Source organism: Panthera tigris, chromosome B4 (assembly GCF_018350195.1).
Source record: "Panthera tigris isolate Pti1 chromosome B4, P.tigris_Pti1_mat1.1, whole genome shotgun sequence".
Classification (NCBI taxonomy): Eukaryota; Metazoa; Chordata; class Mammalia; order Carnivora; family Felidae; genus Panthera; species Panthera tigris.
In genome coordinates this window covers 83,118,455-83,133,423 of record NC_056666.1, presented here as the reverse complement: position 1 = coordinate 83,133,423, position 14,969 = coordinate 83,118,455, and the positions used below count along the sequence as shown (strand labels likewise).

General features: G+C 56.9%; 2 protein-coding genes across 8 annotated transcripts; both read right to left on the bottom strand.

The window, feature by feature from the left end:
* Positions 1-1,742: 1,742 nt before the first annotated feature.
* On the bottom strand, positions 1,743-8,737 carry ARHGEF25 (Rho guanine nucleotide exchange factor 25). Of its 3 annotated transcripts, XM_042992626.1 has the most exons (16): positions 8,555-8,737; positions 8,141-8,255; positions 5,660-5,874; positions 5,428-5,523; positions 5,277-5,353; positions 5,027-5,093; positions 4,728-4,831; positions 4,471-4,540; positions 4,263-4,352; positions 4,086-4,178; positions 3,848-3,898; positions 3,571-3,648; positions 3,170-3,370; positions 2,845-3,025; positions 2,390-2,601; positions 1,743-2,091 (listed from the first exon to the last, which is right to left on the bottom strand). In XM_042992626.1, exons 1-16 carry the CDS (start codon positions 8,651-8,653, stop codon positions 1,981-1,983), a joined length of 1,860 nt encoding a protein of 619 aa, XP_042848560.1. In that variant the 5' UTR covers positions 8,654-8,737; the 3' UTR covers positions 1,743-1,980. The 3 variants fall into 3 exon arrangements, with proteins under 3 accessions (XP_042848560.1, XP_007075078.2, XP_042848561.1); XM_007075016.2 differs by lacking the exons at positions 8,141-8,255; positions 8,555-8,737 and adding an exon at positions 6,812-6,908; XM_042992627.1 differs by lacking the exons at positions 8,141-8,255; positions 8,555-8,737 and adding an exon at positions 6,075-6,782.
* Positions 8,738-9,050: 313 nt separating this feature from the next.
* On the bottom strand, positions 9,051-14,274 carry DTX3 (deltex E3 ubiquitin ligase 3). Of its 5 annotated transcripts, none has more exons than XM_042992624.1 (6): positions 14,032-14,266; positions 12,656-12,720; positions 12,386-12,462; positions 11,277-12,012; positions 10,097-10,314; positions 9,051-9,748 (listed from the first exon to the last, which is right to left on the bottom strand). In XM_042992624.1, the coding sequence occupies exons 3-6, from the start codon at positions 12,412-12,414 to the stop codon at positions 9,673-9,675; spliced, it is 1,059 nt and encodes a 352-aa protein (XP_042848558.1). In that variant the 5' UTR covers positions 12,415-12,462; positions 12,656-12,720; positions 14,032-14,266; the 3' UTR covers positions 9,051-9,672. The 5 variants fall into 5 exon arrangements, with proteins under 5 accessions (XP_042848558.1, XP_042848559.1, XP_042848557.1 ...); XM_042992625.1 differs by having other exon boundaries at positions 11,277-12,031; positions 14,032-14,265; XM_042992623.1 differs by lacking the exon at positions 9,051-9,748 and having other exon boundaries at positions 9,756-10,314; positions 14,032-14,096; positions 14,208-14,274.
* Between the last annotated feature and the right edge of the window lie 695 nt (positions 14,275-14,969).

Here is a 14,969-nt window from a genome sequence, read left to right as displayed (position 1 = left end):
CATGAAGCAGGGTCCAATCCAGCCCCGGAGGGCGCCCTCTCTTGGGGACCTTCAACGGCCGGGAGAGAGCAAAGGCTTCGGGAGCGGGCGTCTCTGTGTTAGGCGTTTCCTCAGATGTCCTTGGCGGGGTCGCCGGCTCCGGAGCCTGCTAGGGCGGGGCGGAGGAGGGGGTGTGGAAAGGTGTAGGGACCAGAGACAGAAGCCAAAAGACAGCGCATTCTCAACACCCAACACCCACTTTTTACCACTCGTAAGCCTTTGATTCCCACCTCCTCACTCCCGGCTCCCTTCGCATCGGCCCTTTAGGAGGAGATAGCTGGCTGGGCCGCTGTGACCTGTCATTCCCAGAGCCTCTGCATCCCCCCTCCCCAAGAGGTGAAGATGCCGCCCCCCCCCCCCCACACACACCACACACACATACCTCTACCCCAGACCCAAATCCTCACGGGGCACAGCTTGCCCCCAAGAAAGTGTAAGAGGCTCTGTGGGCAGAGAAGCATCACAAACTGCTGAGCTGGGCCGCAGCTACATGTACAAAGTAGGTCCTCAAAAACTTATATTTGTGGTTAAATTAAGTTCAAAAGGGGCATGCACCCACCTCATGTACCCGTGGTCCCTCAAGAGATACAGAGGTTCTGAGCTCCAGAATCCTATTTTCCCCATCCCCTCCTCCATTTACAAGAATGCTTGGCACCCCTCCCCATCACCCTCTGGTCCCCAGTCCCTGACCCCAAAGCCCTGGGGGTGGGGTACAGGGAGGGTGGGTCTCCCCTCTTCAATTCCTCCTATTGTTCCCCAGAAGTCTTATCTGGGTTGTACGTCCTGTCCCCCCCCTTAGAGGTCCCTCCCCCCATTGTCGGCCAAAGGGACCTCAGGCCCACAGGGAGGCTCCTGCTCCTCCTCACCCTCCCACCCCAGCAGCCTATTGTCTGCTGAGGAAGCCCAAGTACACGTGACCAAGCCCAGGGGACAAAGGACACAGTGGACACACGGATGCCCACGGACCCAGGATAGGGCATCTGAACATGGATCTCGGCGTGTTTGGCTTTCTCTGTCCCAGGGGCTGTCCCAGAAGTAGGGAAGGGTGAAGGCCCCTGTGGGCTCTGCATCTTGGGTCTGTGGCCTGAAGAAGAATCCTTTCCTGCTCACGATGGATATGCCTTATGACCTCACAGACCGCAAAAAGAAGGAGATCCAAAGCTGAAAAGGGCCACAGCTCCCAGCCTCCTCTCCACCTTTCCATTCTCCCTCAGCAGAACCTGGAGGCCTCAGAAGGAAAGGTACTCGGGCATTTAGTGCTTTAGAATCTGGGTATTGGGGGAATGGTGGGAAGTCAGACCACACTGGACTTCCCAATGGAGTCTAGAATGGAGAGATGGGAGAAAAAGGCTGGGGAAAGGGCAGGATATACATCTAGGAACTAGGGTTTTCCAGTGGTCCCAAGTTCCAGGTCTAGACTGTGAGATGCTGCAGCTGTCGGTCAGGTACAAAGGCAGTGACATCTTTTCTCTTACACCCTGTGTCCTCCTCTCACCAGACTGTCCACACGCCAGCTGGTTTCTCCATTTCACTTCACCCCACCAACCCCTCCCATAGCTCCCCTTCCCTCTGCCGAGACAGCAGCCTTAGTGATATCACAAAACCTTTATTTTCAGAAAACCGAAAGAAACAAAATCAAAATCAAAACCAATCATTTTTACCTGGCCCCTGCCCCAGCCCTCCCACCCACCCACACATCCTCCTTTTGGGGGGGCACCTGTGATGCATGCAGAAGGGGTGGGAGCTGAAGGAACCTACATTCCTTAAACAGAAAGAAGTCCTTTTGAGTCTAGGTATCCTCGTCCAAGTCAACACCACTCCCAGCCTTGCCCCCTCTCCAGACACATCAAGAAGGAATTCTGAGGTGGTGCCAGAAGGTTTGCCCTGAAGTTCCTCGGGAAATAGGGTGGCCGGGCCAGCACCACCCCAGGCCTTCACCAGTTACAGCTCATCTTCATCCAGCTTGGCAAGTCTGGCTTGGCAGGGAGGGGTGTTTGGGATTGGTGGAGCTGGAGGAGAGTCACGAGGAGCTTGGGGGAAGTCACTGAGGGCCTGAGGAAAGACTCAAGTCAGAGGATAAAAAAAGTTCCGGAATCCACCCTCACTCCTGTCTTTTCAGTGCATGCCCTAGCCAAGCCACCTCCTCTTGCCAGGCATCTTAGATGATCCGAGACCATCAGCCTCTCCCAGGGTTGAACTGGAGGAGGGATGGGTAAGAGTAGGGCAGTAGGAAGGGGCAGACAAAAGGCAGGTGGTGGTTGTAAGGAAATATGTGGGGAAGGGAATTTAGGGATCCCAGAACAAGAGGAGCCCTCCCCATTCTATAACAGGGGTGCTCCATTCCTCATACCTGTGTGTCCAGGGGCAGGGGGGCTCTGGCCACCTCCCCTTTGGGCAACAGCAGCAGGGAGGGGAGAGAGCCGTTGATGGGTGCTTGTGTGCTGACCTGGGCCCGGTCTCCAGGCCGGATTCTCCCAGGACTCCCCACCCTAAGCCCTCCTGGCCGCCCCAGGCTGTTGGTCTGACTCTCCCTTCTCTGATACTCAATGGGTGACTGCAATGCTGGGGCAAAGAGAGGAACAGAAGGAGAGTTACAACAGAGACAGGCCTTTTCCCTAAGAGCTCTGCCCAGACCACCCTCCCACTTTGCCCTCCTCCCATGAACTGTCAGCCAGTATAAATTGCTGGGGAGATGAAGAGAAGCTGGGGTCAGAGGGCAGGGATTGGAGACTGGGCAGTGAGGGAGGGATTCAGGAGGTCAAAGGGCCGAAGGAACATGTGGGGGAGGGAGGGTGAGAGCTTCACCATTGAGAAAGTTCCGCTGGCTTTCCAGGATCTGAGCCACTTGCTTGATCCAGGCCTGACTGACCGCAGGATCTGCAGTCTGTAGGACATAGCGCTGGATCCCACCCTCTGGCCCTCTGGAGGTCAGTGCAAAGCGGCAAGGGTCACCTTGGAGGTTCCCCTCCAGTCCCAGGCAGCTCACCTGGATTGGCAAATAGGAGACAGCCCCCAAATTCTTTAGGCCCTCTCCGGTTCCTGCCCCTTCCAACAAATCCAAGAACCAGACATTCTCTCAGAGGCTTCACCCTATCCCAGGCAGACCCCTCCCTTGTCGCCTCCTCCCCACCTTGATGCTGCTCTTGTACACATATCCAGCCTGCGTTCCACCTCGTACTCCTCCTCCCAGGGCCTCGCTGAAGATGATGATTTGCTCAAAGAGGAAGACACGTCTCTCTCGACCCCGGGAGGAGAGCAGGCCGCCAGCCTCAGGCTCCGTGACCCAGAATGTGTCCTGGCCCAAGAGCTTCCCCTGAGCAGTCAGTTTCCCCTAGAACCAAAGGACGGTGGCTTTGAGAAAAAAGTGAGAAGAGAAAAGGGACACTCTCTGTTCCTCCCTCCTTCCCCTGACACTCCCAACCAACCATGGGCTCAGTCCCAGGGGAGGACAATTCCCCATTAGGACGTCCCAAGTACTCAGACTGGGGCAGAAGAGCATTGGGCCTCCAGTTTCCTGTTCTATCCCCATACCTCAAACCCCCGAAGTCTCCCCAGGGTCATCATGTCATTGCAGCGCTTGGGTACAAAGCACATGACCTCCACAGCTTGCTGGGTCGCAGGTGAAGAGAGAAGCATTGTCATTGTCAAGGAAGAGGCCTCTTCAGACCATGTTTCACCTCTCAACCAGCCTCCCCGTAAAAGCCAGACAGCTCAAACCACCCAAGGAGCTGGGAGAACCCAGGAGACTAAAACAGTAAGATCCTGGAAGGATAAAAAAAAGTATCCAGGAAGATCTGGGAGTCCTCACCTCCAGCTCTTCAGTATCCATCCCAGCTCTACTGTAATATTTGAGAAAATCCTAAGATGTAGAAAAGAAATGCTCAGGGAGGTCTTGAGGACACCCTCAGAAACTCTCACATCCTCCCCTTGAAAGCACAGGTGAGGATGCCCAGGAAGTATGGGGGGCACCTTAGGAACTCTGAAGAGATGAACGAGAAAAGGGCTGTCCCAACCAGAGGTACCCCCAGGGAACAGGTGGTCCTGACCTTGAGCAACAGCTGGTATTTCATGATCCTCTGCACTGGTTTGATGAGGAGGTCATTGAGCTGCAGGCGGTGCCCTAGCTGCTGCCGGAGTTCCTGGGGACAGGGACTGGGTGGTTATGTAGCCTGGAAAGCCTGATGATTCTGTTCCCCTTTCCCCAAGGTGCCTCGGCCACTGACCTCAAAGTAGCTGTCCCCAAACTCTGACACCACGTGCTCGGACTTGGGCTTATTCTGGCAGTACACCACGTACATATGCAGCCTGCGCTCCTAACAGGGGTAAAGTTTAAGGAGAGCAGGATGGGTGCGGAGAGAAAGCCCCTCTCCAGAGAGCTGTGACCCACTCCCAAGCCCCTCCCCTCCAGGGCCCCACCCTCTTAAGCCTCACGTGTTTGATGAATAGCTGAGCCAGCCAATCAGGATCCTTCAAACACCGCTGCAGCTCCTGCAGGAAATAGCTGGAAGGGTTGGCAGGGAAAAGGCTGGTCAAATACCCCCACCCCACTCAACTTAGAGCTGTCTACCCTAGCTGTGCCATTAAGCCACTCCAAACGTTCCTCAGGCAACAGTGGGCCCATGGGTGGGATACAGAGACTACTAAACATCTATGCCCTTCCCCCTCACTCTCAGGAATCCACCACTCACTCTCGATGCCACTCATAGATTTGCTGGATGTTCCCAAACACAATCCTGTCACGGCCTCGAAGACTCTCTGGGACCCCCTGAGCGGCCATGGTGGCCATGTAACCCTGTAGGAAGGTTGGGGTGAGAGCGGGAAAGTCAGGGGCCAGCCCTGGTAGGAAAAACCCCTCCCCCACCAGAAGTCTGGGATGTAGGGGGGGTGGTGGGAAGGTGGGACAGAGGAGTATCAAGGCATCCCCTAAAATTAGCCTTGGGCAGAGGGAAAGGGCTGGGCTAGAGCTGAGAAGAGAAAAGGGACCTACCTCCACAATCTGCCCCAAGTCGTCCACATACATTTTCTCTGTCTCTACCAGTTCACTCAAGACATACCTGGGAAGAGAGCAGTAGTGCACATGGTTGATTTAGCCACTTCCTCCCTACTGGACTAGAAGTTCCTTCATTACCACAACCAACCTCAGAGGAAATTCCAAGTATCAAATCTAAAATGTGAGGGACAGTTCTCTGGAAGTTGCACAACTGGGGGGGGGGGAGGGAGAGTGTGGGGACACTTACATACTCCTTTCCAGAGCCTTCTTCTTCTGTTCCTCCTCACTCTCAGGGGCCTGTGATAGGGTCTCCTCCTCAGGTGGCTGGAAGGAAAGAACATCCTAGAGTAAGCAAATGGATGCCTTTTGGGGAGCTGTGCAGATCCATTTCTTCATACCTGTGTCTTATCTCCAGGGCCCTCCAACAATGTGGTCAGCAGGGTCAGTTCTGGCAGCTCCTCTCCAGTGGCTAGAGCTGGTTCCAGCATCCAGTTCTGGGAGCCAGAGGTCAAGTGTCAGAGGTCATGGACAGTAGCTACCTCTCCCCAATGACCAGTGGCCCCCAACCTGCCCTCTCTCCCAGTGTCCTTCATGGATGTCATACATGCTTCTGTGGTGCTCCCTGCTCACCTCATATGGTCCAGCCTGGCCACCGTCTGCCTCAGTTTCCACACTGAGACAATGTTTGGAATGACCCAACCATCTTCTCAGGCCACTGACTGGCCCTGGGGGGCCCGGGGAACAGGGGCCAGAGCTGAGGCCAGAGCTGGGGCCAGAGAGGGCAGCCAGACCCGAAGCAGCTGAAGCTGAGATACTCCCCTCACTGCCAGCAATGGAATAGGATTCTAATGGGGAGTGGGGGGAGAAAAGGGGCCATAGATATTACTCTAGCTCCAGATGCAGGGCCCCTAGGGAGCTCCCAGAGGCTCCTCTTCATGATGCTGAGCCCCTCTCCCCCAGGGCCCAGTCTCTTGCCATCCTCATTTGAGTTGGCAGGGCTAGAAAATTTCACCTAGGCACCCTTGGAAGGAAGGACAGTAAACACCTGAGCTCCCAAGGCCTGGAAACCTCCATTCCGCCATATCCCGAGCATGGCATAGATATGGGGGGGCAGCCATCTGGGCAGACACTGGAAGCTGAGGGTGGCCATCTGCTCTCCTACAATCTGCCCCCTTCCAATGGGCACAGACCATTCCCTGAGAAGGTGGGGGGGGGCAGCTAAAAGCCCATCAGCCACCCCCAGACTCCTCCTCCACCAGTTGCAGTAATCACTATAAAAAGAAAAGACTTCTGCAGCCCATCTCCCCAACACATGCACAAACCCAATAGAGGGGGCAAGTGAGGAGAGCTCGTGAGGGCTATCTGCCCTGGGCTCAGGAACAGAGGAGCTGTGCTTTGTCATAAAGCCCCTGCTAGACCCCCCATCCTCATTCCTCCATTCCTCTGGCCCTTTTCAGATCTGAAGTAGATTCTCAGCAAAAGGATTTAAGGAAGATGCAGTTCTAGGCCCAAGGGGATTGTGGATGGGTTTTTCTCATACCCAGTTGACTACAAAACAGAGAGCAGAGTCTCCTGCCCCTTCCCCGATTTCCTTAACTTGAACTGATAAAAATTTGGAGGCAGACGGGATCTTGGAGATCTATTAAGTCACTTTCCTGGAAAACACAGGTTCAGGTCTCCAGCCTCTAAATCCCTAGGGTCAGCGCAATCCGAAGTCCTGAATCCTCGGCCCGCCCCCCGCCCCAACTCAACACTGGGCCGTTGCGACCTCCTCGAACTCACCACGTCCCCCCCGGGCGAAGCAGCAGCCGCATTTTGCCAGCACTTTTCGGATCACATGGGGACAGGCACAGCGACCCCCCTTGTGCCCCCCCCGCATGGCGCCCGGGCCCCCCCGCACCCCCCACCCGGGCCGGCCATGCAGGGGGAATCACGGGGGGCGGGGCGGGGACGGCGCCGGGCGCGCACCCCCCCTCCCTCCTACCCCGCTCCAGGCTGGGGGAGGGGGGGAGGGAGGGAACAGGGAGGGGGAGTCCAGGGGTAGGCGGAAGTCTGGTCTGGAGGAGGGCTGGGGGCTCTGCAGAACGGGCAGCGCGAGGCCGAGCGGCCGAGCTGGGCGGGGAGTGTTTCCGGAACCCAGTCGGTGCGTGGCCCAGGGTCCAGATGTCCAGCGGGGAGGGGAGGGATGGTGGGGGAAGCTGGGCCGGGATGCGGCAGCCTCTGCAGCTCTGTCTCCGGCCTCTCGGGTTTGGGATGGTTCTAGGCCCGGGCAGGGAGAAGGCGGGGGCCGACTCCCCGAGTCACTGGCGCTGCGCGGGTCCGGGCCGAACGGCGAGCCGAATAACAGGCCCGGCCGCGGTGCCGCCGCGGGGAGGGGCCTCTGCGGCCCAGCTCCGCCCTCTCCCTCCCGTTCCCCGCTCCAGCCCCAGCCTGTGCCGCGCTCCAGCCCCAATCCCCCTCCCCCAGGCACCACCACGTTCCCACTCCACGTCCCCACAGCCTCCGCCTCTCCACTCCAGCCTCGGCTCCCCCGCCTCGGGTTCCCCTCCCTCCTGCCTCTCGGGCTCCCGACTGCGGTGCGCTGGGTGGGGGTTAAGCCGGGCGGCGGGGTCTGCCCAGGTCGCCCCTCAGCCTCTGCGGTGGAGAAGGGAGCGGACGGATGGGCCTGGATCTGTGCGAAGACGTCCTGGGTGTTGGGACTGTCCCAAGCCGCGCAGGGGTAGACAAGCCCCCTCCCCAACTTCGGGGATGAGTGAATGGGGAGCTCTGTGGGGAACACCGCCCAGGTGCCGCCCTCTCGCCAGACCCTTCTTTCCTCCAGGCCCTAGGACTCCAGCTGAGGCTAATCACCAATTAAGGCGAAGTCCTGGAGCCTGGGCTGGCGACGAGCCAGGGGTGGGGCGTGGGGACACTCCGCCTGCGGGGGCTCGGGACCAGCTGATGTGGGGCACATACAGCGGACTAGAGGGCGAGAAGCCTGGAGGTCTTGGCAATTAAATGGGTCTCATGCAGATTAAATGCGAACCTTTATGCTAATAAGCGCAGCATTATTTGAATTCGCCACTTTGCGCAGGACCGCAAACTGTGCCCCACCCACCCCCAGCTTCTTACCGGGCAGCGGAGCCCAGGCGGGAACCTCACGTTCGCGCTCCCCTTTCTGATGCCCCTCGGTACAGTCAGACTGTGGCTCGGTCCCTCCTGGCCCTAGGTGGCTTCTCTTCGGGGGCTGTGTGGTAGTAAGGTAGTAAGATTGGTAGTAAGGAAACCGCCCTCCACGCCCAGACTTGACCTCCCGCTTTCCCTTCTTCCTTCTGTCAAATCCACATTGTTGTAAAACGGTCGCCGAGGCTGGGTTGGAGGGAGCGGTTCACCCAGACCAGGGCTATGGCCCTCTTTTGGAACTCTTAGATTCCTGCAGATTTCTGCCCTGCAGAATTCCTGTTTGCAGGTAAATTCATTTGTGGGGTGCAGACCTCCTGAAACCGCCTAAAGATACCCGACCCCACCGTGGTCCCCCTTTCTTACCCCCGCCTGCCCGGGTAGGGCGCATGCGCGCAGCATGCCCCCCATGACCCCCAGTATCCGGTCAGTGCGGCCAGGGGCGGGGCGGTCCGGGGGCTTCATGCTGGACCCCTACCCTGCTCCAAGTTTCAGGGCTGAGGGGGCACGGAAGCTGGGGGGCTCAAGGCCTGCGTGCGTCCGGGGAGTTGCTGCTGCCGAATCCGCCCCCTGCCCGGCTCCGCCCCTACTCCCATCCCAGCCAAACTTCTCAAAGGGGTAGGGTTGTTCCTTTCTCTGCAACCAAAGTTCAACAACAAACAAACCCCTCTAAATCCCGATTCAGACATGGAAGCGTCAGGAGCCCACTAAATACCTTCTCCCCAAGCGCTCTGGAGACAGAGAGACTGGGGAGATACACAGGGATCTCCCCCCTGACCACCACCCCCTTCCCCTTCTCAGCAGGTTCCGCTCCCCACCCCACCCCCACCCGGGTCCACAGAACTGAACGGGTGTGGCATGGAGAGTTGCATATTTTACTTTATTTTTATTAAATTAAAAGCTACAGTCTGGCGGCGATTCCAGAACAGGGTAAAGAGGCTCCTTATAGGGGGCAGAGAAGAGCGGGAGACAGACTGACAGAGACGGAGACACAGGAGAGAAAAGACAAGGTTAAGGTAGAAGGGGGATTATTTCTGAAGAACACACAAGGCCGGCTCCTTGGGGGCTCACACCAGCCCCATTCCCCCTCCCCCACACCTAAGTTCAGCAGTGGAGAAGTTTGTGGGGGCAGGGGGCTCAAGAGACCCTCCCTCCCCACCCAGGTCCTTTCTCAGCTTAGTCACTGGAGCACAGCACATACCAGAAAAAGCCAAGGGCAATGGAGGGGGTAGGGAGATGGGGAGTATGTACACAGGGAGGAGGGGAGCAGAGCCTTTTGCCAGAAGGGAGTGGCTCTCGCACTGCACTGAAGCACTTGGCCTGTGGGGGACAGGGGAAGGGATTGCCCCCTCCCTCTCTGAACTCCTTCCCCAGTCAGACTGGTCCCCTATTTGTGTGGTGTGGGGGGCAGAGGGAGAGAGGAGAACAGAGGCTTCCGCTGGGTCCTATGGAGAAAGGCAAGGGCCTGGCAAAGGGGACGTCCTTCAGTCATCTGTGATACCCTTGGCTCTCAGCTCTTCTTGCACCCGGGTCAGGTACGTGGGGTCCGGGTACCCAAACCTGGGAGCAAAGAGAAATGAAGGTCAGGATTAGCTGTTTTAGCTTCCTTGTATTAGCCTCATGCTCACCTTCATTCTGGGTGCCCCATTCCAGCCCCTTCCCGTCTCCCCTAAGGATATCCAAATCTGAGATAACTTAGCCCACTTCTGCTTATTTTCATAGGTGAAGCTGGGCATATTGGACCAGGTTTAATGTAGAGAAACCGGGACGGAAAAGATGGTTGAATAGTTTGGGGGTGGTCCTCTCCAGTTGGGAGGTTCCCAGAGAGAAGGGGCCCGATGTGGTTCCCTCACTGGAAATGGAGAGAAGGGGAGGAGCCAAGGAAAAGAAAACGAAGGAGGGTCGCACAGCTGGGGTCCCCCTGTGCAGCTGGTCTTGTGGTGGATGTCGTTCCAGGTGATGACATTCGGTCTCCCTGTGGTCATGGACGTGCCAATAGTGAAGGTGAGACGCTGGTCAAATGCCTTGCGGAACAGGGTCAGCACCTTGTTGCCCTCAGGGCAGTCCGGGAGGTAGGCCACCCGTGTGGTGCCAGGATACCGAACTCCTGGGTTCGGGTGTTCAGCCTGGGAGGAAGGGGAAGCAAAGTGGACAATGAGCAGCTGGGCATCTGAAGGCCCATGATGCCAACAGAGGGTCATCCTGGCCAGCTGTCTGTCTGGGGCCACCCCCAGCTAATGCTGGCAGGGCAGCAACAGGCTGACAGCTTTTCAAGGAAGGAGAGACTTCCTTGACAGGTTTGGGCAGCAGAAGCCTGTCTTTGGACAAAACCCTTACTGTTAAAGAGGTTCTTTCTGCGGCCTCAATCCCTCAAGTCTCAATTCGGCAATGAACGGATTCCCAAAAGTGACGGAAAGTAGCTGGTCCTTACTCACCAGACAGCTCAGCAGAAACGTGAAGACTGACAATAATCTATCTTGCAGCCTTCCCTTCTCCCACCTGAAAACACTCCCAGTGCTTCTTTGCCTGCCTAACCTGTTCCATTTTCCCATTACTCCTCTTCAGAGCTTCCTCATCCCTCTGCCAACCAGGACCGGCAATCACTCTTGGTCAAGCAGGAAAACACCCATAGGCTCTTGACCACTCCTGTTTTAACCTTCCACTGTCATCAAGATTTTCCTCCCTTGTCAATCTGGAACAAAGTAACGCTCTTGCTCTGTGAGGAGGGTCAGATCCCTTCGGGCTGTGCCTGCCTACACGTGAGCCACCATCTCCACGGAATTCACCTTTGCCAGGAATAGTTGATGACGTCCAAGGTCATCAAGGAAACGGTATTCAATTCCTTTCTCCCATACCTGATTTTCATGTGTGCCTTGGAGTCGTGGAATGGAAAAGCTGGGCCTCAAGGGGGACCTCCCAGCTCCAGGGCACTGAGTGGGAAGGCATGCTGGGAGACAGCAAGACTACATCACATCTAACGAACACACTCCCCCTCACCCAGTTTTCCTAGGCCAGAGAACATGCTTGGGGCACACCAAAGGAGCTTGGGCTAAACCAAAGGGCAAAGGCAGGCCATAGGTCTTCTTACCCCCTGGACACCGGGCGGGAAGACGTACTGGATGACGATGGTGCCGTACTTCTCATAGCTTGGCAGCAGGAGTGTGGCGTCCTTAGAGACCAGCATCCGCCCATTCTGGGGCTGGTTGCCCACCAGCTGCCCATAGAAGCGGCCACACATGGGACAGGCCTTTTTCACCTGCAGGGCTCGGGTGATGCAGCCCTCACAGAATGAGTGCCGGCACTTCTCCAATGTCTTGGCATTCTGAATCTCCCCCAGACAGATGGGGCAGGTGCTCTCCTGCTCTTCTGTCTCCTCCCGAAGGCGGGGAGGAAGAGGAGGGGGTAGGGGAGGAGGAGGCGGGGGAAGCCCCCGAGCCCCTGGGGGCAGGAGTGGGGCTGCTCGCAGAGGGGGAGGGGGAGGCCCTGGGCGGTGCAGCTCAGGGTGTTCCCCACCACCCCCCAAAGCTAGGCAGCCCATAAGCTCTCCCTGCCTCTGAGCTTTCTTCAGCTCTTTCTCGGCCTCTTTCAGCAGCCCCTTGAGAGCCTTCCGGGCCAGGTAGAGCCCATTAGGAGGAGCAGGGGGAGGGCCCTGCGGGGAAAGCTGGAGGACATAGATGTCAGAAGTCTCGCCGTCTATGAGGATGGACACACGGTGCTCCTCCCGAAGCCGGGCCAGCCGGGCTGGGGTCTCCTTGCTCAGGAAGTCCCACACAGGCTTAGAGACAGTCACCTTGTTCTTGCAGGTGCCTCCACAGGCTGCCATTCTGGACAGGACGAACGACACTGCCCCCAGGGTGAAAGGGACTCAGGGTGGGGGGTCCCTATTTGACAAAGTCAGTGCCTCCTACTTCAGGTTCCTTTCCAACCCTATATTACCTCTACTGTCTCAAAGGCCAACCCCAACTCCTCCCCCAAGTTCATTTTCTGTCTCCTCCTATCTTTCAAACCCCCAGCACCCACTGAAGAGCAAAACAAGTTTTAATAACTTTATTATTATCATCATCTGAGCCAAGCATCAGTCTTGGTTCTCTTTACACTCCTCCCAAGATCACAGAAATCATCTAGCCCTCCTCCCTCTGGGTGAAAACTGGGTTCTTTAAAGGGGAGGGAGACTTTTTGACCCTCCTTTTTGCTCACTTTGATCCTGAAGAGCTTAGAATTGGCATGCAGGCTCTCTCTCTCTGTCCCTGCTCCCTACTTGTAGGTTGTGTGACCTGGTAGGTGGAAAGGAAAAGGAGGGAAAGTGAGAAGCCCCCTACCCCCTTCCCACGTGCCCCAACCCAGCAGCCCATGTAACAGAAGACTGGGAACCTGGGTATAAGTTACTGGGAATGGGATTACTTGGCACACGGAATGGAGGAAACCAATTTACAGGTGAAAGCTGAAGTTCCCAAGGGAGGCACAGACCTGGAAAGCCCATGGACGATGAAAGCAGCAGAAATTCCTCTTTTTCCACACTCAGCTGACCAGGTCTAGGGGGAAGGGGGACAGTAAAGGGTTATGATGACCAATGTCACTCCACCGGCAGCCCAGAAACAAATCAGAAACTCCTCTTCCATTTCTTCTCCTTCTTTCCTGCAGAATCCATTCCCCAGCCTCTCCCCAGGTTGCTAAAGATGGAACTTCAACAATGCTAACTTTCCTCTTTTCTCCTCCAGCTCTGAGGCTATGGAGAAAGCCTAGGGCACAGATAAGAGAAGTCAGGAAGGGTGAAAGCCCACACAGATGGAGGACTTTCCTGCCACCTCCCTCAGATCACATGGATAAGAAGATTTCCTAGGCTCCCAACTCCTTACCGTGCCCCATATTCCCAAGTAATTCAGCCCCTATCGCTAGGGAGACTTCTTTGAGGAGAAGTCCGTTTGGAATGCAAACAAAGTGGCAAGAACCCCTGCAATAACAAAGTTCTTACTGTCACCTTTTAAACCCAGCACTAGAGCATAAGCCTGTCAGCAACCCAGTCTGCATTTAGGGAGGGGTGGGGAATAGCAGGGGCTCAGCTGGAGGAGCCTGCTGTTTCCCCTGAGTCTTAACCATGTTCAGCTACAGAGGTGTACCTACAACACCTCCACATGTAGCTCAAATAGAAAGAGGGGCCATTAGTGTGACCTCAATTCCTAGACTGATCCAAAGGGGAGCGGCTCTGTTTGTGCCTCCATCATAGTCCCCTCAAAGCCATTTGCACCTCCAGGTTCAGAAAGTGAAATTGAAATCCTAGAACCTCAGCTCCTTCAGTCTGTCCAAGGTGGAACACCCCCCTCGCCATCAGAGGGAACCCAGGACCTAGATGTCCTTAGCTCCAAGTCCTGCTGGCACAGAAAAGGGAGGCGGGGCCACAGCTTATGCTGGGTCTCCGATTCCTCTGGGGCAACCCAGGCCGGACACAGGGCCAGTCCCTCCCTCCAGACAGAGGCCAGACAGGGGCAGCCGGGAGGGGCGAGGGTCCCTGGGGGCATCAACTGAGGCAGCCCCACCCCTCCCCCCATGACCTCCTGCAAGACCCAGAACCAACCCCCACGTCCCCCTCTCGCCGGAGCCCCCAGAGCCCCAGCACTGGGTGGGGGTGCATGTCGGCCCGATCGCAGTCCCCAGAACCCCCAAATGGAGGCCAAGGCTGGAGGGTGATAGGAAGAGGATCCGCCAGGCGTGGAGGGGGCCCCTGGCGCCGCGCGCGGGTGAGGAGGCAGAGGAGGGGGCTCAGGGGGGGCAGGGAAGGCGCGCGGGGGGTGCGAGCGGGGTCCGGGGGGCGCGCGGTGGGTGTGGGGGGCGCCGGGCTCACCTACCTCTCGTCAGCGCCGCCATTGCCGGTCACATGACTGAGGCTGTTGCTGGGATGACGGTCTGGGCCCTAGCAACAAGGGGGGGGGAGACCCCGAGAAGGTGGGGGGGGGGAGTTTGCAGAGGGGGTGCAGACCGAGAGAAAGGGTAGGAGGGAGGACAGCACCCGCTTCTCCCGTACAGGTGATAATCACCGTTTCCTCTGACCCCCTTCCATGCAAGAGCCCCTGCCCTTCCGCCCCAAAACAAAAATGGAGGCGCTGTCCCAGTCTTTGGAGGGAGGGGGTGGCGTGTGGAACCGAGGGTAGGAGGTTAAATCTCTTGGAGACGCCACCCTTCTCGCTTCCCCCTCCCGGGAGGGGCCCTCTGCCTTTGCTATTCCAGCCAGCTGCGTGGCGGCTTCAGCAAGCTGGTGGTGGATGGGTGGGCGAGGAGTGTCGGTTAGGTAGGTGGGCAAGGGGGCAATTTTTCTGTGATCCTTATGCTAGAAGGGCCTTTGAGGACTAATTCGGGATGGGAAGAAGAGTCATAGTAAAAAGAAAAGCACTGGTTCTGAAAAATAAACAAACCCCAGGACTAAACTATTTCAATTCCTTCCCTCATCGCTTGCCTTTTCCTAGGTTGTTACCTTCTGTGACCCCCACAACCTGCTCCCAGATGGGTGTTGGTAAGTGCCTCTGATTTTTGTTTCCACAAACAGGGATACTGAGGCCAGTGCCGAATGGGAGGTGAATACATTTTTTTTTTTAATGCCTTGCGGGTGGGGGGGGGGGATGTCAAGTCTATGGTTTAAATAGAGTTAAAAACTCTCAAAGAAAAAAACAGCTCTGTTCTGTTCTGCTTCCCACATCAGAGCAATCTCCGCCCCCAGTCCAACTCACTTCCCTGGGGCCACATCAAGCCAGGTTTTTCCACCAGCCAAAAGACCTCATCAGCCAAACAG